The sequence below is a fragment of the Takifugu flavidus genome, chromosome 14 (genome assembly GCF_003711565.1).
Source record: "Takifugu flavidus isolate HTHZ2018 chromosome 14, ASM371156v2, whole genome shotgun sequence".
Classification (NCBI taxonomy): Eukaryota; Metazoa; Chordata; class Actinopteri; order Tetraodontiformes; family Tetraodontidae; genus Takifugu; species Takifugu flavidus.
Window position 1 is genome coordinate 737,193 of NC_079533.1, and position 27,417 is coordinate 764,609.

A 27,417-nucleotide genomic window follows, 5' to 3' on the forward strand; every position below is an offset into this window, starting at 1 on the left:
AGTTTTGATCACCCGCGCTGTTCGTTCACCAGACTCAGAGTAACCACGCAAACAAGAGTTCCTTTGCAAAGGGGGAGCCGAGCAGCAGTTCAAGCTTCCTCTGTCAACTTCGTCCGTCTGCTGCTCGCTCACCTCTTTTATTGGTGCAAACAGAATGGGTGTCTAAACAGGATCTCATAATTCATTGTCTTCTGACATCTCTACAACCTTCTCTAATCCTGACCAACAGGATACGTCTGAGTGCTGAGCTTGATTGTAAGCAGCTTCAGCACTTTCACGACACTCTCATGTTCTTCCTTTCCTATCAACATTCCTCAACCACTCAAAGTCTACATACAATAGCATTTAAAGATAACACTAATAACAACAATAACAATAATCCTTCTCACACTCTCCTGGTGGAGCTGCCTGGTCCCAGTTTGATAGGATGTGCTCCCCCCTCTCACTATGAAAACATCTCTATTAGTCCTTTGATTTATAGGATGAAAGAACCTGATCAAGACTCAATATTGTTCCAGCATTTATGTCTGAATTCATCTTTCAGTTTAAACCTGATTCTTGTTTCTAATCAACAATATTCACATTAAGTCTGTAACTATATGACTGTCTGAGGTTTAAGTGTTAAACATCTCCAATAATAAACTCACAACCTTCTGCTGTTAATGTGACTAACAGCTGCCACACAAACACATCATCACACTTTAGTTTTCTTACATTTCCTCTGAACTTCTGAAGTCTATTCCTTTATATTTGGACCGGTCACTCTTCAGGGACACACAGCTGGGCACTGTGGACTCTGCTCTGTCCTCGTCCATCCTGAGGAAACATCAGAAATAGTGATGAGACTGTGATGAAGGTAAATAATCTGTAGAGGTTGTAGTTAAATAATCCCAATTCACTGCATTTTTATCAAACAGGAACATTTCTAATCCATTCTGGATAACAACTGAATCAATAAATCAATGATGTATCTGTATCATTTTCATGTTTTCAGAGTTTAAGCTGCTTTTTTTTAACTGTTCCCTGCAGTGAGAAAAGAACTGGCACCTTTATCATCATACATACCACATATATATTGGAAAAAAGTTTTGGGACATCTTAAAAGTTTACACCATGTTAAATATAAAATAGTTGTGGAAAAAATGTTTCTCCTGGGTGTTTCAGAAGGTGCGGTGGCATTAGACGGACGCACACAAATACAAATGAAATCATTTTTTTATCTGGTTATGGTTTACAAGAAAACCTAAATTCTTTCAAGATGTCAGTTCTCAACATTAAATTCAACAAATAAGATGAGAATGCATTCAAAACTAAACAGAAATCCGTCATCACATCATCAAAGTGGGTCAAATGCAGCATCATCTTCTGTCATCTCAGACAGGATTCCAAGAAGAGGATCTTCATTTTCAACAACGCACCTTGACATCTCATCATGGCTCGTCTGTCAGATTACAAGCAGCTTTTTTGATCAGGTGCATCATGTTTCTCACCAACACATGATGGTGCTGGAAAAAACATCTGTAGCCTGACCTAGAGGTCAAAACTCTGCATGGCGTGCACAGCTACTAGTTGCAGCTGGTGGTTGTGGCGGAGGAGATCCCAAACATATCTAGCCAGCTTGTTTTGGAGCAGAGCTTGTCCACCACCTCTGACCCCACTCATCACAGAAGTCCCACCATATCCATGGCCAGGTGTGTTGGCAGCATTGGAGCCAGCCTCAGGAAAAAGGTGTGTCAATATCTCAGAAGTGATGATCAAGTTGCCACGACCCAACAGAGGTCAAGCAACCCAACATGCTGAATAGAATAGATGACACACAGCAAAGGGCAAAAAACACCCAATTCTGCTCAGACTAATCTGATCTGACCACATGTTCAGGACCAAAAATATCAAAACACCATGGGTTTAGGTTTCCTTTCGTTTTCTTGACTGCTTCATTCAAAACGGAACACATTTCATAAATCCATAATAACAAATTCATATTCCACAAAGAACCAGTTGTTAAAACAATAAAATGGAATGCCTTGATCTCTCCCTCTTTACATACTCTCCTTTTTTAAATAAAGGATTGATTGTCCCCTGGTGGAGGGACAAAGAGAGGAGGCTAAAACTGTCGCGTTTGTGTCCCTCTTTCCGTGGATTTTTCCACTAACTGCAAATAATATTGTGACTTATTGTGAGTATTAAAATGTGCTTCCTCAACCTCTAAAATGTCGGCTCAGGGTTAGCGGAAAACGCAGTTAGAGGAAACACGCTACAAAGTTTGATCATCCGTCACAACATTCCCGTCGACCAGCCGCAATGTGCGTCCGAAACACGCACACGCTCATTGCGCACACGCAGCTTATTAAGCCGCATCTCGCAGCGGAACATTGATTCGAGACGACAGCAGTGAAAGAACCAAATGCTACCTGAATATTAGAGGTTTTCCATCAGGGCTCGGTCACTCAAGATGGAGCCCGAAGTTGAGAACTTTCACTTTCGCTTCTTCTTCCTCTACACGTCACGTGTTCCTGGTTGGAACGCGTCATATCCGGCACAAGCGCCTCTCTTCAGAACAATTTGGTCCACGATTTAACTGAAATACTGGGAAACAACTGGAGTTCGTCTGACAGATGTTCGTTTTTGGGTGCGGAATCAAACTGGGTCAACTTTTTGATCTATAGGATCCCCTCTGGTTCAAAGCGCCCCCTATAGGATATTGACAGTAGTGACCTTTTGGGGGCTGCACACACCTCTTAATGGTGACGGCACCAACGGAGCTGATCCAGTTGTCATCAGCTGGCCAGTCTGACTCCAGCTCATTAGGGGAAATTTGCTGATCTGGAGGAGAAGCTTTCAAAACTTGACGGGCTGGGGGGGAAATGACTGTAATTTTGGAATCAGCGTGCCAATTTGATTTTTAATCAGAATAATTCAGAATAATTTCAACAGGATATTTTCAAATTGTTCCCCAGTGGAGCTGCCAACTGAATATGGTGACCTGCTCCTACCTACACACAGAAATCCGATGGCTCAGCAGGGGACGGATTTTGCTTCCTTTTTTGTCCCTTTTGAGTGAAATAAAAGAGTTCATGCAGTCCAGAGGGGAAGACGCCGCGCTGCTGGAGGACACTGGCTGGACACTGGACCGTGCATTTTTAATGGACATTACTGGGAAACGGAACAGTTTGAACTGGGAGCTGCAAGGCAAAGGTGAGACTGTTGCTGAGAGGATCAGTGCTGTAAATGCATCTAAAGCCAAGATGAACATTTTCTCTGTGCATTTACAGACAAAAGGTGCTGCACTTCCCCTCTGTGCAGATGGTGCTGAGAGACAACGCTCCTGCATGTGAGGCTTTGGACTAAAGCGCAAAATGCAGCAATTCTGTCTTAAATCAGCATCAGCCGTCTTTGTTCATTTAAATATATGGAGCAGTGATCCAGGATTAAACGTTGCTGTTGTCCAAGATTACTGACTGATCCATGATGTGTAACAGATTTCTATTATATCGATTAACCTGAATGTTTGCATTGAAATTTGACAGAAATCTGCAGAATGTAAACTGTATAAAAGTTCACTTTCACAGAAACAGTTGCAGTCTCATTATGGGCTGTAACTGTAGGAGCTCCAGCTTATGTCATTAGAATCTCCATGATTCAGTTTATTCATGCTTTTAGTGCTCTTTTGACTGAATTTTACCAGGTAAAAATGTACCTTTTCTGCCCCCAATAAAAGAGTTCCTCTGTGTTCTAAGAGTTTAAAGAACTGCATTTAAAAACCTTAAAAGGAGGCCAGATTTCCTCCAAAAGCCTGGTTTGACCAGCAAGTCTGGCTCATTTACAGTTATTGATGAGCTCTTTTCTGTGATATCTGTCATTTAAGTCCTAAAAAGCTATTTAAGGGTCGTTTTCCTTCCCTTCTCAATCACCGACGTGTCCAACTTCACAGGACCTGCCCAAAGGTTCCCGTTTCTGTCATCCTCGCAAAAACGGACTAAAAGGACGCTTCTCCGGGTCATCCAGCTCACGGTGTCCAGGCAGCTCACTTTCTCTGTCGGGTAGACGATCTTCCCACAGCGGGCGCACTGAGGGTTCATCCTCGGAACCTCCTCCGCGGTCTCCTCCGCTTCTTTAAAACAGATATAGTTGCCGTCGCCGGCAGCCGAGCGCCACAAGTTCCAGCAAACGTTTGACAACCAGCAGCGACGACAAAATGTCGAGATACAAGTCAGTAGGAGACAGACGGAGCCTCTGTGGACGCACGAAGGAGCCGCGTCCGGGCTGGAGACTCGCTGATGCTGCGCTGACAACCACCGTCAGTGACAAGCTAGCGAGAGTTAGCTCACGAGACCGGAAACTAGCGACAGGAACCGGAAGTAAACAAAGGAGCTGACAACTTTGCGTTCAAGTTTCATTCAAATATGCAAATAAAGAGTCAAATAACAAATACATTTAAACTTAACAGAAAATATAAAGAATCATTAACTTTATTTATACCCAAAATGTAGTTCCTTCCTCATGCAAATATTTCGACAGTATGATATTAAACTATTAGAATTACACAAATGTATTTTTAACTTATGCCAAAATGTACATGTAAAAATGTTTTGATCCTCAGTCATATAACACAAAGCAGATAAACACATAAGGAAACACAGTAAAGTTTCAAATTTAAAAAAATACCTAATCTAAAATATATTCACAAAAATAGGCATAAAAATTAAATTGAGAATCTGTGACTGTGTACTTTGCAATCCCTTGCTTATTCTAAGATTATTCTTTTTCTTATTTTAATTATTCTGTTTTTAGAATAGTTTATGGTTGAAGCCAGAACCTCTGAACGGAGGCAAAGCTTGACATGCGGAAAATGGGTGAGCTTCTTCACAGAAGAGGAATTTTAAAGTCTTGTTTAATGTGAAGAGGGATAAATAATTAAACTATTAGACTATTTCAGACACTTTCAGCCTCAGCTGTATGGTTTATTTATTTATTTTTATTATTATTTTTACAAAAAGCATCTTTACTCTTTGACCCCATCTACTGTCTGTTGTGTTTCTAATTTGATCCAGCTGGTTGTGTTAGCTTTACCTGCGCAGAGGTTCCTGCTACAATCAGGAACAAACTCCACTTGTTTATTCTCACAGTCTGCTGATAAAATCTATTCTTGTTCTCCTAAAGCTGCAGAAAGCAGCAGTGGGCCTGACTTCATGCTGCACCTACAAACCTGAGAATGGAGCCGAGCTTTATTGCTAAACAGGATTTGTTTTTTTTTTGTCCGTGCTAAATGGAAAGTGTTTGTCCTTTGGTGGTCCAACAGGACAACGATTTGGATGGATGATTTGATGTTATTGAGAATAAAAACAGCTGAAAATGGAAGCGGAGATGTTTCAGAGCACCAGAGTTCAGAAAGAGTTTCTAATCAAACACCGCCTTTATCTTTCAAAATATGGTTTCAACCCCTTTAACATGATCAAATAGTCATAACAATGAACAAGTATCACGTGTCCTGTTATTTATACATGAATTTGTTATGTTTAATACATTTCCGTGTGTGTGCAACCACCTCCTCAGCAACGATGCCCAATTCAACGTGGCCTACTACTGCAACGTTCTGGTGGATTCAACAGGTCTCTGCTTCTGGTCACCACCCGCCATCTTCAGATCGTCCTGCTCCATCAGCATCAAATATTTCCCCTTTGACTGGCAGAACTGCACGCTCAAATTCACGTATGCACGGGCAGGATTTTTCATTGTTGTTTGAAACGCAGACAAACTCTGACATGATGTTTTAAACTGAGCTGAGTCAAGATTTTATAGAATCTAAACACATATGAGAGGAGAAAAAGGTGCAAAAATAAAATGCACAGTGCAGCTAAACTCTCCCAGTAGGAAAAAAGCCTTTTTAAATTCTGAACTGCATTTCCCATGTTGCCTTGCAGCTCTCTAACGTACAATGCCAAAGAGATCAGGTTGCTCCTGAAGGAAGACATAGTCATTGAAACCAAGTGGACGGTTAAATGGATCATTATTGATCCTGCAAGCTTTACAGGTAACCAAGTAAAGATTCATTTCCATTTATTTTTATTTTTTACTGCATACAGTCCTGGAGCTTGTGGGTGACTTTCAGTGTACTGGATGCTGTTGATACATACAGAGAAGTTGTTTTCACCAGAGCCTGAGCCTTCAGACTGGCTGCAGCTCCAACCAGACTGACAGTCATAACTTCATCACTTGTGTCTGAACTCTGGCTTTGACCAACAGAGAATGGTGAGTGGGAGATCGTCCACCGACCCGCCAAGAGAAACACCTACAAACACATTCCCATGGAGAGCAACAAGCATCAGGACATCACCTTCTACCTGGTCATCAGACGCAAACCTCTCTTCTACGTGGTCAACATCATCATCCCCTGCGTGCTCATCTCCTTCCTGGCCTCGCTGGTCTACTACCTGCCCCCAGACAGTCAGTGCAGAGTCACAGAACGTACTGAAGCCAGCGTCAGGCAGATTAACAGTCTGGGACCTTTTCAGAATCACAACTACATGAACTGAGTTAACCTTCAACAGCACCCAAAGAATCAGACATTATAGCTGAATATCACGTCAGCACGGGACAACACAGCTAATAAAGCAGCAAACATCGGTAGTGGGCGGAGCTGAGGGGCCGCCATTAATGGAGAAACATTAATTAGCTCCCCAACAGATTTTTGAATATATATTTTAAAAAGGATAATAAAAATGTGTGTGTGTGTGTAGGGGGTGAGAAGATGACACTGTCCATCTCGGTGCTGCTCGCTCAGTCTGTCTTCCTACTCTTGATCTCTCAAAGGCTCCAGAAACATCCACGTCCGTTCCTCTTATTGTGAAGTAGGTAAACGCACCATTTACTCCACATCACTTTAACTCTGAATCAGATATATTCTGCTTCTCCAAACTATATAAACATTAGGGCTGCAGAACCAGGTGACAACCGGCTGAGATTTAAAAAATGGAAAACATCTGAGTGTGTTTGTGTGTTGAAGATATTTGATGTTCATCATGGTGGTGGTGACGGTGGTGGTGCTGAACTGTGTGGTCGTCCTCAACCTCCACTTCAGGACGCCGAGCACGCACGTCATGTCTGAGTGGACCAAACAGGTAAGACACACACATCCTGTTGTCCCTTTGTTGAACAGATGAACATCAGGATATATGAACATACGACTGAATAACATGAAAGAGGATATATGAACATATGACTGAATAACATATGAAAGAGGATATATGAACATGTGACTTAATAACATATGAAAGAGGATATATGAACATGTGACTTAATAACATATGAAAGAGGATATATGAACATGTGACTTAATAAATATGAAAGAGGATAGAGGATATATGAACATGTGACTTAATAACACATGAAAGAGGACATATGAACATGTGACTTAATAACATATGAAAGAGATAGGAATATATGAACATATGACTTAATAACATATGAAAGAGGATATATGAACATGTGACTTAACATATGAAAGAGGATATATGAACATGTGACTGAATAACATATGAAAGAGGATATATGAACATATGACTTAATAACATATGAAAGAGGATATATGAACATATGACTTATAACTAAATGAAGAGGATATATGAACATGTGACTTAATAACATGAAAGAGGATATAAGAACATGTGACTTAATAATATATGAAAGAGGATATAAGAACATGTGAACTAATAATATTGAAAGAGGATATATGAACATATGACCAATAACGTATGAAAGAGGATATATGAACCTATGACTTAATAACGTATGAAAGAGGATATATGAGCATATGACTAATAACATATGAAAGAGGATATATGAACCTATGACTTAATAACATATGAAAGAGGATATTGAACCTATGACTTAATAACATATGAAAGAGGATATATGAACCTATGACTTAACATATGAAAGAGGATATATGAACCTATGACTTATAACATATGAAGAGGATATATGAACCTATGACTTAATAACACATGAAAGAGGATATATGAACATGTGACTTAATAACATATGAAAGAGGATATATGAACATGTGGTTTTCCCACTATAACACACACACACATACACACAGTATCAGTGTTCCAAATCCTGTTTCTGTTTCTGCCAGCTCTTCCTCCAGCGATTACCCCTCATCTTGCGCATGTCCCGCCCTGCTGAGGCAGAGCCGTACTGGGATGGAGCGTTACCGCGGCGATCCAGCTCAGTGGGCTCCATTGCCTCGGCTGAGGAGTACGACAGTGTGAAGTCCCGCAGTGAGCTGATGTTTGAGAAACAGTCTGGGAGACACGGACTGGTGACCCGAGTCACACACGCTGCCAGGACGTTTCCAGAAACATTTAAACACATGAGATATAGAAGCATCAGTAGCTTCATTTGAGTTCTGAGCTTTGGTGTCTGTGTGGAGCTGTGAAACCACAAGAAGAGGGAGGAGCCATCAGCTGTACGCAGAGATCAAGCCGGCTGTGGATGGAGCCACTACATCATTAAACACATGCGCAACAAGAACGACTACAATGAGCTCAGAGGGTTCAAACAGAGTCCTCAACCAAAGTCTGATTTAAAAAGATCAAAAGTGGCGTAAATGTCTGGTCCTGACAGGAGAAGGATAACTGGAGCGGCATCGCTCGTACAGTAGACCCACTCTGCCTCTTCCTGGTTACCCCGGTGATGACCTTTGGCACCGTAATCATCTTTCTGAGGGGAATCTGTAACCAACCTCCTCATCTGCCCTTCAAAGGAGCCCCGCATGACTCCAGAGAGGAGAACCCACGCCTGCTGTGATGCACACACACAGCCAGGGCTTTTTCCATCGCCATCGCTTCTCTGGGGGAAATGTTGCATTTCTTTATCTTAATAACAACAAATCTTTAGTTTGTTCTATAGGAGCTCCATGTGTTTAGTGTCAAAGACTTCTTAGATTGTGTTCATTGCTGGCACATAAAGAAAAATGCTTTGATTTTACTAAAGTGACACAAACCATCTCAACACTGTTTTTTATATCCTCTATATTATTGTGCGTAGTCTGTGTAACTGTTGTGCTTTATTTCTGCTGGCTTCTTTAATGGGATGTAAACCAGCCTGACATAATACCAGTTGGGTACTTTATTTGATGTTGCCAAAGGTTTAAAAACAGCCTGACAGAATAAGAATTGTGAAAATTTAGAGGATGAATTATACCTGGTGGTATCTGATCTTGAATGGCAAATTTTAAAGTATTTTATAGGGAAGTGAAATAATGTTTGGACCTCTTATCAGGCAAAGAGAAAGTTGCTAAGAACTGCTCTAAAAACACCACCTCAGGGGGACTATATCCAAATCTCTCCGTTTACTGATGGGACGTTGAAACGTCAATACGCGGATTCATACATTTAGAACTGGACGTTGCACCAGAACTGGAAGCGCGGACTGATACATTTTTAACAGCGGTCCTGCTTCAGCCCTCCGGGGCTTAATAACAAAATACGAAAAATACGGAAATTTTAATTTTGGGGAAACATTGTTGTCGGTTGTTCGACTTGCCGGCTTTTGCAAAATTGCTAAATACGCGCTAGCATGCATGTTTTAAGCTATGGTAGCGGTATGTTTTACCATGCCTGCGCCCTATAATCCGGAGCGCCTGATGTATGTGTTAAATACAGAAATAGCACCCGTAACTGAGGCTGCACCTTTTAATACGGTGCGCCCTTTGGTCGCGAACATACGGTATATAGAACATAGGGCACGTTTGTGCGTGATATCACTCCGCGTCTGCGCAACGACCACAACCTCCTATCTTTAGTATTGCTGCGCCAACTGGTGGTCTTTTGGGTTGAGGATCAACGGTGATCTATATGTACCTATATGTAGCTATAGCGTCATTGGCCTCCACTCCAGCCACTCCTGGTAGTTCCTCAAAAACACTGAGTTTCTAGTGGATGCACAATCTGTGGAAGCCAACATAGAAACTTCTGAAGAGCCAAAGTTCTTGCAACAAAAATATAGTCCCCAATTAGGTTGTTTTGTTATCACACGACCCCGTCCCCATTATCTTAAGAGAATATAAAAGAATGAGTGGAGACAGAAGAGAGAATGAGACGTTTTTGGCGCGTGTCGCTCTTGATTTAGTGTTTATTTTTGCAGTAAACTTAAAGGAGGCCTTTTCACTTTATGTTTGATTCCATTTAAGCTGATATTCCATTCTTGACATCTTTAAATTTACAGTATTCATGGGAGTTTTATTTGGTCATTTTGCTTCTTTTTATTTCCTATTTCCCACATTTATTCATAGTTTTTATTAGATTGCAATAAATCCTATAACATTGACAGACTGACTAAAGTCAAATGACCTGCGGTTCCCACCGATAGCCGTCATTCTGATGGGTTTTTGCTGGCTGCAGCTGAAATATTCCAATGCTCCATGTCACAGAGACAGTAAATACTAAACCCTAAAGATTCTGAAGGCATGATGTAAAATAGTAACGTATAATACAGACATTTGAAGAGACAATTAAGAGAATGTTTCCATGCTTCTAAGAGTGGCCGAGGAGCCATTTAGAACTTATAAAGATGCATTGTGTGATACCAGGAACTAATTTAACTTCAAGGTGAAGCTGCTTCTGCTTTGTCGACCATCGACTGATCTCCTGAAAGTCCACCAGCGCTTTTAAAAACTGAATTTTTCATCTATGGAGGGAGTAGACGGCAGATGTTTCCACAGATGCTCTTCACCAGTGGTCAGTGAGTGATGCAGCAGATGAGCGGGAGTTGACTGGCTTCAACAGCTACTGACTCAATGTCTCCAGCCCATAGTCGGGATTCTCTACGAGATCAGACAGCAGCTTCACTCCTGAATCCTTCAGCCGGTTCCCTATCAGGTCCAGTTCTCTGAGATGGGAGGGATTGGACCTCAGCGCCGAGGCCAGAGAGTCACAGCTGATCTCTGATAAACTGCAGTACCTCAATCTAAATAAAGAAGGGAAACTTTTATAAGGTTATAAGTGAAACCAGTATTAATCTGAAAGGTTCATCAAAGGCATGATCTGTAAATATTTAATTAGTTCCAGGTTAAAAAATGATAGTAATATGTAATTACCACAATTCCAACCTCTCAGGTTTGCACTGTTCCAAAGGAGAATATATATGGTTCTGGCCCTCACTCTTCCCAGGTTCTCCCACCTCTTTCCCTCCATCTCATCATGGAGATCCATCTCACCTGTGGCTCATCTTTAAAGGCACAACCTGTCTTAGATGACTTCCTGTCTCCCTCACCATCTCCCTCCTCGTTGGCTGGTGTCTACCAGGCACCCTCACCTAGTTTTGTCTAATTTTGGTTACCATCTGTGGGCTTTTTCATTGTCCTTAATCAATTTATCATGAATAAGTGGTCCCCGTGTGGCCCTCCCTCCTGAAGGAACTGGGCACAACACACACACTCAGAAAGTGTGAGGACCCTCGGATGGAATAATGGACATTTTTGAGAATGGTGTTTACCTCAGAGTTTCCAGTCGGCAGTTTGGATCCTGGAGAAAACCACAGAGCAGCTTCGCTCCTGAATCCTGCAGCTGGTTCCGACTCAGGTCCAGTTCTCTGAGATGGGAGGGATTGGACCTCAGCGCCGAGGCCAGAGAGCCACAGCTGATCTCTGATAACTGCAGTTAAACAATCTGAAAAATGCAGGATGAGGTTATACGGTGCAGGTCTGCATGTTATCTGCGTCAGTACTAAACCTACGTTAGTTCTTAGTTGGGTCAGACCTGAATTCACGATATTCCAAGGAATTTTTTTAATGTGGTGCATCACAGCAGTGTTGAGAACAGCCTCACTTCACCATCTTAGCAGCTGGTATATAGGTAGAAAAATGAAGACTGACCTGAGCCTCTCCAGTTTACAGTTTGGACTCTCCAGTCCAGAACAGAGCCGCTTCACTCCTGAATCCTGCAACGGGTGGAGCTCAGGTCCAGAACCCTCAGATGGGAGAGGTTGGACTTCAGAGCTGAGGCCACAGAATCACAGCTGGTCTCTGATAAACTGCAGCCTCTTAGTCTAAAATAACAATTATTTTGAGAGAAGACAAATAAAAATCAACATGTACCAGAGCAAAACACAGCTTACAAGCAACAAACCTCTGGTCCTGCACCGGCTTATCTGCCGTATGTTCCTATTTTGGGTTCTTTCAGGGCGGTTGGACAAGATCTCCAGCGTATGTAAAGTGTGTGTGGTCAAAATACCTTCCAAGTTTGTGAGACCACATTTCTCAATAGCACTCAACTCTTGTCAGGAGTTGGGACAAAGCGACCCCCTCCTGATAGCTTGTGGGCGATGCTGCAGCGACCCTGCAATCCCTACACTCTCTGGTGAAACCAAATCAAAGGTTTTAGACACTGCTGGATGCTGGAAGGGTGGCTATAGTCTGGACGCATCGTTCCCCTGACTGCACATTTCTCCAACAATGATTGGCAGCTGGTGTCACTTGTTCTCCAGATGAGAGAAGGAAAGAGAGCCCCCCACAGTGTGTTTGATTGCCCCACTGCAAGCTCAATGCTGCCAGAAAACATTGCAGGAGCATCAATTCCCCTCAGGGCATCAACAAGGAGCTCAGGAAAAGGTGCAGCTGCCACCTACTAGAGACAAGCACACTGAGCTGAGATTCAAAGCCCTCTCCTCCCAAGAGAAGAGCTTGTTTGTTGGAGGCTCTTCTGGGCGATACCTGGTGCCACAGCTCCAGCTCAGCCCGTCTCTGGAGCTGAGGTGGAGCTTAGCAACTTTCATGGTTCTCCACCACTTCCTCTGGCTGAGGACCTTCTCAGCTGGTGGTTTCTGCTCCACCTTCCAAGTTGAGCAGGTGATACTTCTGCATTCCTGCCACCAGGGTCTCTGCAGAAAGACTCTTCTCTACTGTTTTATATTATATTATAGAAAATTAGGATTTTTGCTGATGTCTTAGATGTTGTTGACTAAGAGCAGGTTTTTCTTTAATAACATAGAGAGATTCGATGAGAAGAGCAAATGTATTATTTTATGAGCTCTTCCACTACTATTATATACACATACTTCCAAATTGTCTTAGATTGCAGCTGCATTTATTGCATCGTTCATAGAAAGTCATATTTGTGAGGAGAAAAACTCCAATAAGGTCATTTTCTTTAATGACCATTACAACAGAAGGAGGCGATGAACAAACAGATTTATCTAAAAATGTGTGAAAACTTATGGATGGAAACCTTTTTAAAATGGTTGCATTGTGTAGAATCGGTGTAGAATCAACTTGTTGACTTCTGATTTGGACTCCAATGGAAGTGAGGTGCAACAATTGTGGATGCTGAAAGCTTCAGATCTTCATGAAGGTTTCTGTGGTTGGACTGACCTGCTGCCCCTTTAAGAGGGAGGCAGGTTTGGGCTTCTGGCTGGAATGAAGCCACCTAAGATGAGAATGACTGCAGGCTTTCGGTACCAAGGTTTAACAGGGGGCTCACTTCACACTTGGGCTTTTCTCTTTTTTGGGATGGCTTTTCTCAGGAGAGAAGGGGCATGGCACACTGCAGCAGCTTTCTTTTTGGGGTTTTCTAGTTTTCCTTCTGATCTTTAAAAGACAGAAGAAGAACATTTTTGATTGGTCTGAATGTTTGGGCGGTTTTGTGGCCAGCCTAAACTAAAACAAGACAAATCTACAACTGATACTTCCTTTCTAGTCATTGATGACCATCCTCACATGGGACAGATTTCCACAACCAATTTAATACTGCAAATCTGTCCTGTGTGGTCTTTTTTCTGAGAACTGTAACACTACGTTTATAACAAAGATCAAACATGGAAACAGTTATTGTCTAACTAGTTACACCTGGGAAAGTACTGGATCATCTCTGACTGACCTGAGAGTCTCCAGCTTACAGAGAGGATCCTGGAGAAAACCACAGAGCAGCTTCACTCCTGAATCCTTCAGCTGGTTCTGACTCAGGTCCAGTTCTCTGAGATGGGAGGGATTGGACCTCAGCGCGAGGCCAGAGAGCCACAGCTGATCTCTGATAAGCTGCAGTCGTTCAATCTGAAAAATGCAGGATGAGGTTATACGGTGCAGGTCTGCATGATCTGCGTCAGTACTAAACCTACGTTAGTTCTTAGTTGGGTCAGACTGAATTCACGATATTCCAAGGAATTTTTTTAATGTGGTGCATCACAGCAGTGTTGAGAACAGCCTCACTTCACCATCTTAGCAGCGGTATATAGGTAGAAAAAGAAGACTGACCTGAGCCTCTCCAGTTTACAATTTGGACTCTCCAGTCCAGAACAGATCCGCTTCACTCCTGAATCCTGCAGCTTGTTGTAGCTCAGGTCCAGAACCCTCAGATGGGAGAGGTTGGACTTCAGAGCTGAGGCCACAGAATCACAGCTGGTGTCTGATAAACGGCAGTGCCATAGTCTAAAATAACAATTATTTTGAGAGAAGACAAAAAAATCAAACATGAAAACATTTATTGTCTAACTAGTGACACCTGGGAAAGTACTGGATCATCCCTGACTGACCTGAGAGTCTCCAGCTCACAGAGAGGATCCTGGAGAGCACCACAGAGCAGCTTCACTGCTGGATCCTTCAGCTGGTTCCCACGCAGGTCCAGAACCCTCAGATGGGAGGGATTGGACCTCAGCGCCGAGGCCAGAGAGCCAGTGATCTCTGATAAACTGCAGTACCACAGTCTGGAAAAGGAATAAATGGGGCAAATAAAAACACATTTCTAAATATGAAAATGAAGAGAAAAGCAGAAAATGTAAAGAAATTTAGAAAAGACCAACAGAGGCCTCCTGACCTGAGCGTCTCCAGTCTGCAGTTTGGATGCATCATTGCAGAAGACAGGAACTTTACTCCGGCATCTGTCAGGCTTGGTTCTTGCTTAAGCTCAGCTCCCGTAGATGAGAAGGGTTTGACGTCATTGCTGAGGCCACAACTTCCCAATGACTCTTTGAAAGAAAACTACCAAACAGTCTGTTGTGTATGAAACAAAAATAGTGAGTCAAACTTTGGATTTCTAATCAACTTATCTGAGAATCTACCTCAACACAAATGTAGCTCATTTCCTGGAAAAGCTAAATTCAACACCAGTAGAGAGCAACAGTTTGAACGACCATCAGATCTGAAATGCAACTGAATATTCTCAACATTTGTCTTATTTTAGAACAGCTCATAATTACTCAATATTTAAAATGATTGTAGCAAATGGTTTTTAGAGAACGTGCATCTTTTTATCTGTCTATCGGCTCTTTGGATATTTTGCATTTCATCCAATTTGTACGATGGTGCGTCAAGTCTTAATTCAGCGATCCGATCGATGACATCAGAGTCTCTGGTTGCATCGATTGCCCTCAGCTTCTGTTCTATCTGCCTGTTTCCCTTCAAATCATTTTCACTGCACCTTTTGTTGCTAGTGATGAAGTTGCCACCTAACGGGTGTGGAAAGGCTCAAACAACTTTGTGGGTCACATAAAGGCTCCAAACGGAACCGCCACAAAGACCTAAAACACCCATTTAAACCAACGAGGCCGGCTGTTTTTACGTTGAACAAATGAAGCAAAATAGTCACGTGTCATTAGTTAAAATGTGTTTTTCTGTCGTTAGAATACGATGTATACAAACAAACAAAAGTGATTTAATGACATGACAGTAATTTCATGATAGTCAGTTAACTTGTGGCTCCTATTATTCCTGCCTCATGTTGGTTTGTCTGGATTGACCTTTGAACTTATATCCAGCCAGTGTTGAACATTTCTGGATGAATTGTTGTTGTTTTTAATTTATGGACGCTGCAATGGAGATAAAGAATTGAAGGAATGACCACTGGAGGGGGTATTGCTACCTGACATGATCCACTCGCTTGATTTAAACGCCGATGTCCGGCCCCAAAAATCTTTACTTACACGACCTTCCTGCAGTTCCTCACAGCTGGAATCAGGCGACGTCGTCCCTCCTCTGAGGTTTTGTACTGCTGCAGGTTCAGCTCATCCAGAACCTCCTCTGACATCTGCAGCAGGTAGGCCAGAGCTGAACAGTGGATCTCTGACAGTTCCTCTCTGATTTCTCCCCTGACTTCAGGAACTCTTGGATCTCCTGATGGACTGACTGATCCTTCATCTCCATCAAACAGTGGAAGATGTTGATGCTTCTGTCTGGGGAGAATTCATCACTGTTCTCCTCCTTCAGGTTGTTGAGGACCTTCTGGATGGTTTCTGGGTGGCTGTTCCTCTGATCCAACAGTCCACCCAAGATCCTCTGATTGGACTCCAGAGAGAGACCATGAAGGAAGCGAACAAACAAGTCCAGGTGGCCATTTTCACTTTTGAGAGATTTCATTAGTGCTCTCCTGAGGAAGTCATCAAGAGATGTGACTGGATCGTTATTATACAACCCAGCAAACCCGGAAAAGGGGATTGGTTCAGAATATTCTAGGAACTGATATATAACCGCTGTGTTTTTCCTGGTGTAACGGTGGAACATGTAGACGGCAGCCAGAAACTCCTGAATGCTCAGATGAACAAAGCAGTAGACTGATTTCTGGAAGATCACACTCTCTCTCTTGAAGATCTCTGTACAAACTCCTGAGTACACCGACACCTCGGAGACGTCCAGTCCACATCGCTCCAGGTCTTCTGAGTAGAACATGATGTTTCCTTTCTCCAGATGTTCAAACGCCAGCCGACCCAACTTCAGAAGGAGTTCTTTATCAGCCTCAGTCAGTTCCTCTGGTCTCTGCTTTCCTCCATACTTCTGCTTCTTCCTCTTCATCTGAACCCTCAGGAAGTGTGAGTAGAGGTCAGTCAGGGTTTGGGGCAGCTCTCCTCTCTGGTCTCTGGTCATCATGTCCTCCAGAACTATAGCAGTGATCCAGCAGAAAACTGGGATCAGACACATGATGTGGAGGCTCCTGGAGGCCTTGATGTGTGAGATGATTCTCTTGGACAGATCTTCATCACTGAACCTCCTCCTGAAGTACTCCTCCTTCTGGGAGTCAGTGAAGCCTCGTACTTCTGTGATCCTGTCAACACACGAGGGAGGAATCTGATGGGCTGCTGCAGGTCTGGAGGTGATCCAGATGAGAGCTGAGGGAAGCAGGTTCCCCTGGATGAGGTTCACCAGGAGCACGTCAACTGACGATACTTGTGTGACTTCAGAGATGAGCTGATGCTTGTTGAAACCCAGTGAAAATCTGCTTTCATCCAGGCCATCAAAGATGAACAGAAGTTTCCAGACAGTCAGATCTTCTGCTCTGATCTTCTGTAATGTTGGATGGAAAACATGAAGCAGTGAGAGAAGACTGTGCTGCTCATCTCTGATCAAGTTCAGCTCCCTGCATGAGAGCGGAAGCACCAGACTGATGTCTTGGTTCTCCAAACCTTCTGCCCAGTCCAGACTGAACTTCTGCACTGAGAAGGTTTTTCCAACGCCGGCGACACCGTTGGTCAGAACCACTCTGATGTGTCTCTGTTGCTCAGATAAGACTTTGAAGATGTCCTGGCACTTGATTGGAGTGTCCTGGATGTTCTTCTTGGAGGTTCTCTCAAGCTGTCTCACCTCATGTTGTGTGTCCACCTCCTCACTTTGTCCCTCAGTGATGTAGAGCTCAGTGTAGATCTTGTTCAGCAGGGTTCCACTTCCTGCTTCATGAGTTCCTTCAGTCACATGTTCACATCTTCTCTTCAGACTCATCTTATGACCTTCTATCACCTCCTGCAGTTCACCACCCTCTGAAACAAACAATCTTTTAAATCCTTTTACAATTGTCATCTACAGCAGTAACACAGATGTCCTCAACTGGAAAATATTCTGTCATGTTTGAATGATAGAAGCAACAGTCGGGTAATGACCCATCTCACTGTCACTTTTAAATGTTATGTCTTCTTATGTACACCTATTCTTTTATTTCATTGGGTTTCAATCTAATTTAGTCTATAACAACCATTTCCATGTCTTCCAAGAGTTTGCTTGGACTAAACAGCTGGTAAAAGCTGGATGATATTTAGAAAAACACATCAAACCTTCTCCAAACACATCATACTCAGCAGACCCATTGTCCTGTAAAGGTCACCTGCCTTCAACTCTTTAACACTTTCCAGAACTAAATGACTAAATGTTGCTAAATACTGTCTAAGCATTTAGGAAGGTCTTCAGAGGGTCCAGGGGTTCCAGTGGAACCAAACAAGTGCTATCTGGATCTTCTCTTGCACATTGTAAATACACAAGTTGTTCCTTTATTCCAACCCAAAAGTATCTTATAAATACAAATGTAGGAGCTTACGTGAGACGCTGTTGTTCAGGTCGGCGGTCTGCAGTTCAGTTCTCTGTTTCTTTTCACCCTCGGGACAGGAGGAATCTCCAACGGAAGCAGTCCGTTTCGGATAGCTGTCAAAAATGGGAATAGTGGTTATACATGTCTACTGGGCGTTAGCAACGCCTAAGAAAGGCTGCGTTCACTTCTACTTTCAGTTTGCTCTGACAGTTGAAGATTGAATGAACACTGAGCAAAACATATAAAGTTATTTACGTTCTAACAAGCTCGTTTAGTTGGAGAAAAGTGTATTTGATCTAAGTGTTTAGTGGCTTTTCCTCATTGTGAATTTATGTTAAAAATAAAAGTGCCAAATCAGGAACATAAACTCATAGAATAGAACAAAAGTTCTCCATTTATGCTCCAAATACAGTAGTCTGGTCTCTGAAACTGATCATTAAATAGCACAGAGGTCACGCGTATTCAAAAGCTTATTTCAACCATTTAGAAATGACTGATATTATTGTCTGTGGGTTTATTAGAACCAGGAGCCTTATAAATAGACTTTTTAATGAATTTTCATGACATGTGGTGGAACAGTGTGGCAGAACAAGCTGCACAGACCTGCCATGTCTTACCCATCCGTATCTAAATGGAGAGCTGGAGCACTCTGCAATGATGGATATTGTTGGGAAACTTTAAAATATATGCCTAGGAATTTTAGTGAGATGATGTTAACCCATGTAGGAGAAATGACCAGTTAAAAACACAAGCAATTTTCAGTTTTAAAAGATTTACCACACTAAAGTTAACATGGGAGTTAATGGGAGCGAACGCCTGACATGTTGGTGCACCGTTTCATTTTAAGGACCTGATGAATTTCATTTTTCACGATAGTAGAGGCTAATACCCACAAAATGATGTTTTGTATGGTTGTGAAATGTTCTAAGGCAGAGTTATGTGGTTCAGAAAACCTTACTTTAAAGGTGAGCCTTGAGGTCTGATACCAAAGTTTAAAGGGTGCCACACAAACACATCATCACGCTTTAGTTTTCTTACATTTTATCTGAACTTCTGAAGTCTATTATTCCATGTTTGGACCGGTCACTCTTCAGGGACACCCAGCTGGGCACTGTGGACTCTGCTCTGTCCTCGTCCATCCTGAGGAAACATCAGAAATAGTGATGAGACTGTGATGAAGGTAAATAATCTGGAGAGGTTGTAGTTCAATAATCCCAATTCACTGCATTTTTATCAAACAGGAACATTTCTAATCCATTCTGGATAACAACTGAATCAATAAATCAATGATGTCTCTGTATCATTTTCATGTTTTCAGAGTTTAAGCTGCTTTTTTAACTGTTCCCTGCAGTGAGAAAAGAACTGGCACCTTTTCCAGCCCCTCATCCTGCAGCACTGAATGTGCTCTAAAGTTCTTTCCAGAGCAAACGTCTCTGCACTTGCAGCAACATGTTGTAGTCATGGATCCGTGAGGAGAACCGGATACAGGAAACGCCCCCACTTTGATCCCAAAACCCAACTGGTGGCCAACGGTGGTCCGGCAACGACGGGGACGCTGGTCCATCGGGCCGACAACACTGGTTTTCCACAGGCCAACATGGTGAAAGGACTGTGCACCGTTTCATTTTAAAGAGCTGATGAATTTCATTTTTCACGATAGTAGAGGCTAATACCCACAAAATGATGTTTTGTGTGGTTGTGAAATGTTCTAAGGCAGAGTTGTGGTTCAGAAAACCTTACTTTAAAGGTGAGCCTTGAGGTCCAATACCGAAGTTCCTCAAAGGTTCGTCTTTGGACCTGTCGCTCTTCATGGACACACAGCTGGGCACTGTGGACTCTGCTCTCTCTTCCTCTTCCATCACACATTCGCTCATTTTTAAATGTGAGTCTAAACGGTTAAGCAGGAACAGTCTGCTGACACAGAAAAGAAGATTAAAGAACATGATTCTCAGCATGAAGACAAGCAGAGGTCTGTCCAATGACGTATTGTCGGCTCATTCACATCAAAATCTATTATATGATGTCACCCTGTACATCATACAGGCCACATATATATTGGGAAAAGTTTTGGGACATCTTAAAAGTTTACACCATGTTAAATATAAAATAGTTGTGGAAAAAATGTTTCTCCTGGGTGTTTCAGAAGGTGCGGTGGCATTAGACGGACGCACACAAATACAAATGAAATCATTTTTTATCTGGTTATGGTTTACAAGAAAACCTAAATTCTTTCAAGATGTCAGTTCTCAACATTAAATTCAACAAATAAGATGAGAATGCATTCAAAACTAAACAGAAATACGTCATCACATCATCAAAGTGGGTCAAATGCAGCATCATCTTCTGTCATCTCAGACAGGATTCCAAGAAGAGGATCTTCATTTTCAACAACGCACCTTGACATCTCATCATGGCTCGTCTGTCAGATTACAAGCAGCTTTTTTTGATCAGGCGCATCATGTTTCTCACCAACACATGATGGTGCTGGAAAAAACATCTGTAGCCTGACCTAGAGGTCAAAACTCTGCATGGCGTGCACAGCTACTAGTTGCAGCTGGTGGTTGTGGCGGAGGAGATCCCAAACATATCTAGCAAGCTTGTTTTGGAGCAGAGCTTGTCCACCACCTCTGACCCCACTCATCACAGAAGTCCCACCATATCCATGGCCAGGTGTGTTGGCAGCATTGGAGCCAGCCTCAGGAAAAAGGTGTGTCAATATCTCAGAAGTGATGATCAAGTTGCCACGACCCAACAGAAGTCAAGCAACCCAACATGCTGAATAGAATAGATGACACACAGCAAAGGGCAAAAAACACCCAATTCTGCTCAGACTAATCTGATCTGACCACATGTTCAGGAACAAAAATATCAAAACACCATGGGTTTAGGTTTCCTTTCGTTTTCTTGACTGCTTCATTCAAAACAGAACACATTTCATAAATCCATAATAACAAATTCATATTCCACAAAGACCCAGTTGTTAAAACAATAAAATGGAATGCCTTGATCTCTCCCTCTTTCCATACTCTCCTTTTTTAAATAAAGGATTGATTGTCCCCCTGGTGGAGGACAAAGAGAGGAGGCTAAAACTGTCGCGTTTGTGTCCCTCTTTCCGTGGATTTTTCCACTAACTGCAAATATTATTGTGACTTATTGTGAGTATTAAAATGTGCTTCCTCAACCTCTAAAATGTTGGCTCAGGGTTAGCGGAAAACGCAGTTAGAGGAAACACGCTACAAAGTTTGATCATCCGTCACAACATTCCCGTCGACCAGCCGCAATGTGCGTCCGAAACACGCGCACGCTCATTGCGCACACGCAGCTTATTAAGCCGCATCTCGCAGCGGAACATTGATTCGAGACGACAGCAGTGAAAGAACCAAATGCTACCTGAATATTAGAGGTTTTCCATCAGGGCTCGGTCACTCAAGATGGAGCCCGAAGTTGAGAACTTTCCTTTCGCTTCTTCTTCCTCTACACGTCACGTGTTTGTGGTTGGATCGCGTCATATCCAGCACAGCGCCTCTCTTCAGAACAATTTGGTCCACGTTTTAACTGAAATACTGGGAAACAACTGGAGTTCGTCTGACAGATGTTCGTTTTTGGGTGCGGAATCAAACTGGGTCAACTTTTTGATCTATAGGATCCCCTCTGGTTCAAAGTGTCCCCTAGGATATTGACAGTACTGACCTTTTGGGGACTGCACACACCTCTCTAATGGTGACGGCACCAACGGAGCTGATCCAGTTGTCATCAGCTGGCCAGTCTGACTCCAGCTCATTAGGGGAAATTTGCTGATCTGGAGGAGAAGCTTTCAAAACTTGACGGGCTGGGGGGGAAATGACTGTAATTTTGGAATCAGCGTGCCAATTTTATTTTTAATCAGAATAATTTAGAATAATTTCAACAGGATATTTTCAAATTGTTCCCCAGTGGAGCTGCCAACTGAATATGGTGACCTGCTCCTACACACAGAAATCCGATGGCTCAGCAGGGGACGGATTTTGCTTCCTTTTTTGTCCCTTTTGAGTGAAATAAAAGAGTTCATGCAGTCCAGAGGGGAGACGCCGCGCTGCTGGAGGACACTGGCTGGACACTGGACCTTGCATTTTTAACAGACATTACTGGGAAATGGAACAGTTTGAACTGGGAGCTGCAAGGCAAAGGTGAGACTGTTGCTGATAGGATCAGTGCTGTAAATGCATCTAAAGCCAAGATGAACATTTTCTCTGTGCATTTACAGACAAAAGGTGCTGCACTTCCCCTCTGTGCAGATGGTGCTGAGAGACAACGCTTCCTGCATGTGAGGCTTTGGACTAAAGCGCAGAAAAGTGCTCTCAGCTCGTAAAAAGACTTGGGCAAGAGTTTGAGAACAGGTTTTGGGACCTGGATCAGCTTGAGCCATGTGTGTCCTTCATTTCTAACCCTTTCATGAACGTGGACATATCATGCATTGCTCAGCAGTTCAGTGCAACCTTCAGCCTGGATGCTGCACAGATGCTAATTGAAATTGGAACATTGTGAAATGAGCTGCAGCTCAAAGCCTCTCAGGCTGCACCAAACTTTTGCTGCCTTGTTGACACAGAAAAGTACAGTGGTGTATGTACAGCAGCTATGGAGGTTGCAAGCCTTTTTGGTTCAACCTCTCTTTGTGAATCAGCCTTTTCTGACAGGAACTTCATCAAGAACCAACACAGAAGACGCCTCCCTGATGCACATCTGCCAGACTCACTCAGAGCTGCACTGTCAAGTTCCCCACCAGAGGACAACACACTGGTAACCGCAGCAACGCCAGGCTTCCCCCCAACGGACAAAGAACGGACACTAGATTTGGTGTCTCCTTCAGAATTTGTTAATGTGTTTGTAAAATGGAACAATTGTTTATGTTAAAATGTTCATGTGAAAAAATCTGCAGACTGAAGTGTGAAGTTCAAAACGTAATCAGATTTATTTTAAAATCTGAAAGTTTATTTTGTATTTTACATGATTTATTATTCGTACAAACGTGGTGCAAAGTAATTCATGATTTGTTAAAAATGTCAGTGGCTGGTAAAAATGGGACATTGTGATTTCCTAGGACTGTTGGAGAAGTGATCATTTTAAAATGGTTTGAACATTTATTTCAATTTGAAAAACACTTGCACTAAGACAAAATCTAGAAATAAAGTGTTGCATATTGATATTCATCTGTTCCCGATCTTGTTAAATCATTGTTGATTTGATTGTGAGGAATCATTAACATGATCAGTGTCTTTGCAGAGATGAATATCATTAACTATTAATAATGACATTTAGTTAAAGGTAAATTGAGCAAATTGGCTATTTCAGAAGTGTGTATCAAACTGGGGCCCTTCACATGATTCAGTACCCAGGAAGTAGCTCTCCGTCTCAGAAAGGTTGGTGACCCCTGTGCTACAGAGTCAAGTTTAGAGGAGAAATATGCTATTGGCTTCATTTTAGCTCCACTGTTGAGCTCAGACTGAGGTCATCAAATGTCCTGTGCCATCAACCATCTGAACCAAAGGTTTGCTGTAATCTGGCAAAGCTAAAGCTGTGCTCCACACCAAGGCTTGCTTCATGTCACAGAAGGCCGTTTCTGCATTTTCAGTCCATTTAGTGGAGAAGTCATTTTTAAGTTTCATACATCAGTCTTTGCAACGGTGCTGTAATTTCAGCATAATTTGGCCCCAGTTGCAACAATAATTAGTCCTAAAAAGGACATCATTTGCTTTGTAGTCTGGTTTCGGAGCTTGCAGAATAGCTGTTTTATGGCCCTCTATGATAGTGGGATGGACACCGTCTCTCCTAATCAGACCAGGTTTTCCCCAAAAAGTGCTCCAACTGTCTACAAAGGCCACCTGGTTTTCGGGGCACCACCGTGACAGCCAGCGACGGAGCGACGACATGCGGCTAAACATCTCATCGCTGGCCAGATTGGGGAGGGGACCAGAGAATGCTCCGGAGTCCCACATCGTTTTAGCGTAGTTGCACACCGACTCCAAGTTACCGTATTTTCCGGACTATAAGCCGCTACTTTTTCCTAAACTTTAAACACTGCGGCCTTATTTATGGGTTTTTCTTCCACCGCTAGGGGCGCTCTAATCGGAACTAGAATCAAAACTAAGAAAAATCAATGCAAAGAAGAAAACGCTACTTTTTCTTTAGCAGATAGAACACGGACGACAAATTACCAACTGTTAATTGTTTTCAAATCCTCGCCCCTTCATCATGGAACCCACACGAAGAAGTTCGTATGATGCAGGTTTTAAGTTGAAGGCCATTGATCTAGCTAGCCAGGAAGGAAACCGCGCTGCTGCACGCAAGCTTAGCGTTAATGAATGTATGGTGAGACGTTGGGGGCGGCGCGGGAGGAGCTAATGCAATGCCCAAAGTCGAAAAAAGCTTTCAGGGGACATAAAAGCAGGTGGGCTGAACTTGAAAATGTCCTGGAGGACTGGGTGAACACACAGCGAGCAGGTGGCCGAGGTGTTTCCACTCTACAGATCCGACTTAAAGCCAAAACAATTGCCCGCGAAATGAATATTGAAGATTTCAAAGCGGGGCCGTCATGGTGTTTCAGATTGATGAAACGTAAAAACCTGTCCATCAGGACACGGACCACTCTCTGTCAGGAACTCCCCCCTGACTATCAGGAAAAAATTAAAAACTTCCACAAATTCGTTGAAACAAAGATCCAAGAACACTCCATCGGACCAGACGACATAATAAATATGGACGAAGCACCTTTGACGTCTGCTCTGCCTCTGACCAGGACTGTTAACAAGACAGGCGCATCATCCGTGTTGTTGAAAACAACAGGCCACGAGAGAACGCACTTCACCTGCGTTCGGGCATGCACGGCATCCGGACAACAACTTCCACCACTGGGGATTTTTAGTGGCATAGTGGTCAAAGTAACACCAAAGGGGGGATGATGGAAGGCCTGATGAAGGAATGGTTAACGGAGTGCTACAGCAAGCGCGCAGGAGGAGTTTTTCACCGGAAAAAAGCACTGCTTGTTTTGGATAGCATGAGGGCCCACATCACAGGTTCTGTGGAAGCAGCGATCACCAAAACAAACTCTATTCCAGCTGTGATTCCTGGAGGTGCAACAAAGTATTTGCAGCCACTTGACATCTGTGTGAATCGGGCATTTAAAGCTGCACTCCGGGTTGAGTGGGAGACTTGGATGACAAGTGGTGAGAAATCATTCCCAAAAACCGGCCGCATGCGAAAAGCGTCCTTTTCTGATGTCTGTCAGTGGATCCCAACAGCGTAGAGTGCTGTGAAAGAATCCACGATCCCCAACGGGTTCCGAAAGGCTGGACTGCTACGCGAAGAGAGCGGCGCACCTTCAGAGCCAACTTCAGCGGAGGATGATACGGAGAGCGAGACTGATGGAGACAGATGTGACGAAGCTTCTGGGGTTGTTCAACTCCGACACTGAAGAAGACGACTTCATGGGTTTCAGCCAAGATGATGAAAGTGACTTGTGATTTCAAACACAGGAGAAATGAAGAGAAATACTGGTTATTTTCTCTTGGTTCTGTTCCGTTTTAATCAACAAAGTTGCTGCCGTGTTAAAAGGCACTGTTAGGAAAGAATCTGTTCAGGTACTTACATGTACATTTACAGTTCAAAATTTCTGTACATGCAGTAAATATCTAATTTTTCAACATAAATATCTGCGGCTCATTATGATGGGACGAGCGACACTTTGCGTTACACTGTGCGAGAGCTCAAGATGTGAAACCCCGTACGGTGCGTGTTACGCTTTAAGAAAGAATCACGTGACGATACAGGAATTGTATCGTTTGGATGAGCCGCGGCAAAGTGTGTTTTAAGGAAACAAACTGTATCGACATGTCGTGGGTTTGTTGGATGGAGTTTTGCAGTTGCGCAATTATGGATCGTTCTAAGAAGTTTTCCCCAGTGTGGAATAATTTTGATCTTGTGACTCCAAACAGGGAAATCTTTTTCTCCTTTGAGCATGTTTACTGTTGAATACAATTTTTAACGGTGGCGCTTTATCAGTTTATCAAGTGAATGACCTGTGATACATATGATAGTCAAGTCAAGAGCCTTACAGTTGTTTTATTCATTTTATAGGGTGTCTGTTTATTTAACAAGTGAATGCAATGCGCCACCTTAGTTTTTACTCTGTTCTAGTAAGAGGTTTGAATTGAAGTGCATCAACTTGCACTTAAAACTCTCTGCTCACCATCGTCATCTGCACCGTGTGAAAGAGTATTTTCTAAGGCCGGGGAGCTGGTGTCTAAGAGGAGAAATTGCCTCCAAAAACTTTTGTTCCTCAAAAAAATTCATAAACTAGTCACTTTTTTGTATTTTCATATGATTTAACAGTTAAGTTAACAAAGAATGTGTGTACATAAGTAAAAATTGTAACTCTGAATTGTAACTCAAATTTGCGATATTTTACATACCAACTCAGTTTAGCAAACAAGGAATTCCTTTACCTGCAATCATTTTATAACTACTGCAGGGTCACTAGTGGGTGACCAACACCGTATCAATACAGTGCCCACACAGTTTGTGTAGTGTGTCAATACACTCCTTGAGGTATCATCGTCCCATCACTATGGCTCATAACCCGGTGCGGCTTGTATATCTTTTTTTTACTTAAAATTTTATTTTTAAATTGAGCGGATGCGACTTATAGTCTGGAAAATACGGTAATTTTGGTGACCTCCGACTGACGAAGCCGGGTGTCGTTGGGTCCGACGTGAATAATAACTTTACCAAATTGACGTTTACTTCTCGCCAGGAGCTTTAGATTGGCTTCTACGTCGGCCGCTCTGGCCCCCGGAATGCACTTGACTACGGTCGGTGTGCGATGCCGGGGGGGGGGGCGCGTGTGACCCTGGGGAACATGTTTGTTTTGCCGTACTAGAATAAAGTGTAATTGCACGTCCACTATAGTAGGTGGCAGTGGCGCTCTCATTGTCAGAGTGTGCAGGCAGTATTAGCTCTATGGTGGAGAGGTTTTTGTCCCGAGCAGCCGGGATCGTCTTCAGAACAGCCCGACAACAAGCAGACTTTTCCGCTCTTAAGGAGCCGAGGGAAGTTTTTAACGAAAAGAGCCCGAGGCCCCTCCCGTTCCCGGAGAGAGACGATC

General features: G+C 42.9%; 1 protein-coding gene, 1 long non-coding RNA gene and 1 pseudogene across 4 annotated transcripts; all 3 read right to left on the reverse strand.

The window, feature by feature from the left end:
- The window catches only part of LOC130538217 (NACHT, LRR and PYD domains-containing protein 14-like), a 141,114-nt pseudogene extending 119,770 nt beyond the window's left edge, over nucleotides 1-21,344 (reverse strand).
- LOC130538239 (uncharacterized) lies at nucleotides 59-19,278 on the reverse strand. Its single transcript, XR_008953825.1, has 3 exons — nucleotides 19,240-19,278; nucleotides 715-816; nucleotides 59-445 (listed from the first exon to the last, which is right to left on the reverse strand). It is a non-coding gene; the product is annotated as an uncharacterized LOC130538239 (long non-coding RNA).
- Nucleotides 10,120-14,975, reverse strand: LOC130538232 (NACHT, LRR and PYD domains-containing protein 12-like). 3 transcript variants are annotated; one of them, XR_008953818.1, is made up of 6 exons: nucleotides 14,811-14,969; nucleotides 14,530-14,700; nucleotides 14,252-14,425; nucleotides 13,878-14,050; nucleotides 11,879-12,051; nucleotides 10,120-10,971 (listed from the first exon to the last, which is right to left on the reverse strand). XR_008953818.1 is itself a non-coding variant. In XM_057055656.1 (4 exons), exons 1-4 carry the CDS (start codon nucleotides 14,843-14,845, stop codon nucleotides 10,791-10,793), a joined length of 561 nt encoding a protein of 186 aa, XP_056911636.1. In that variant the 5' UTR covers nucleotides 14,846-14,975; the 3' UTR covers nucleotides 10,120-10,790. The 3 variants fall into 3 exon arrangements, 1 of the variants encoding a protein (XP_056911636.1); XR_008953819.1 differs by lacking the exon at nucleotides 11,879-12,051; XM_057055656.1 differs by lacking the exons at nucleotides 11,879-12,051; nucleotides 13,878-14,050 and having other exon boundaries at nucleotides 14,811-14,975.
- Nucleotides 21,345-27,417: the final 6,073 nt, after the last annotated feature.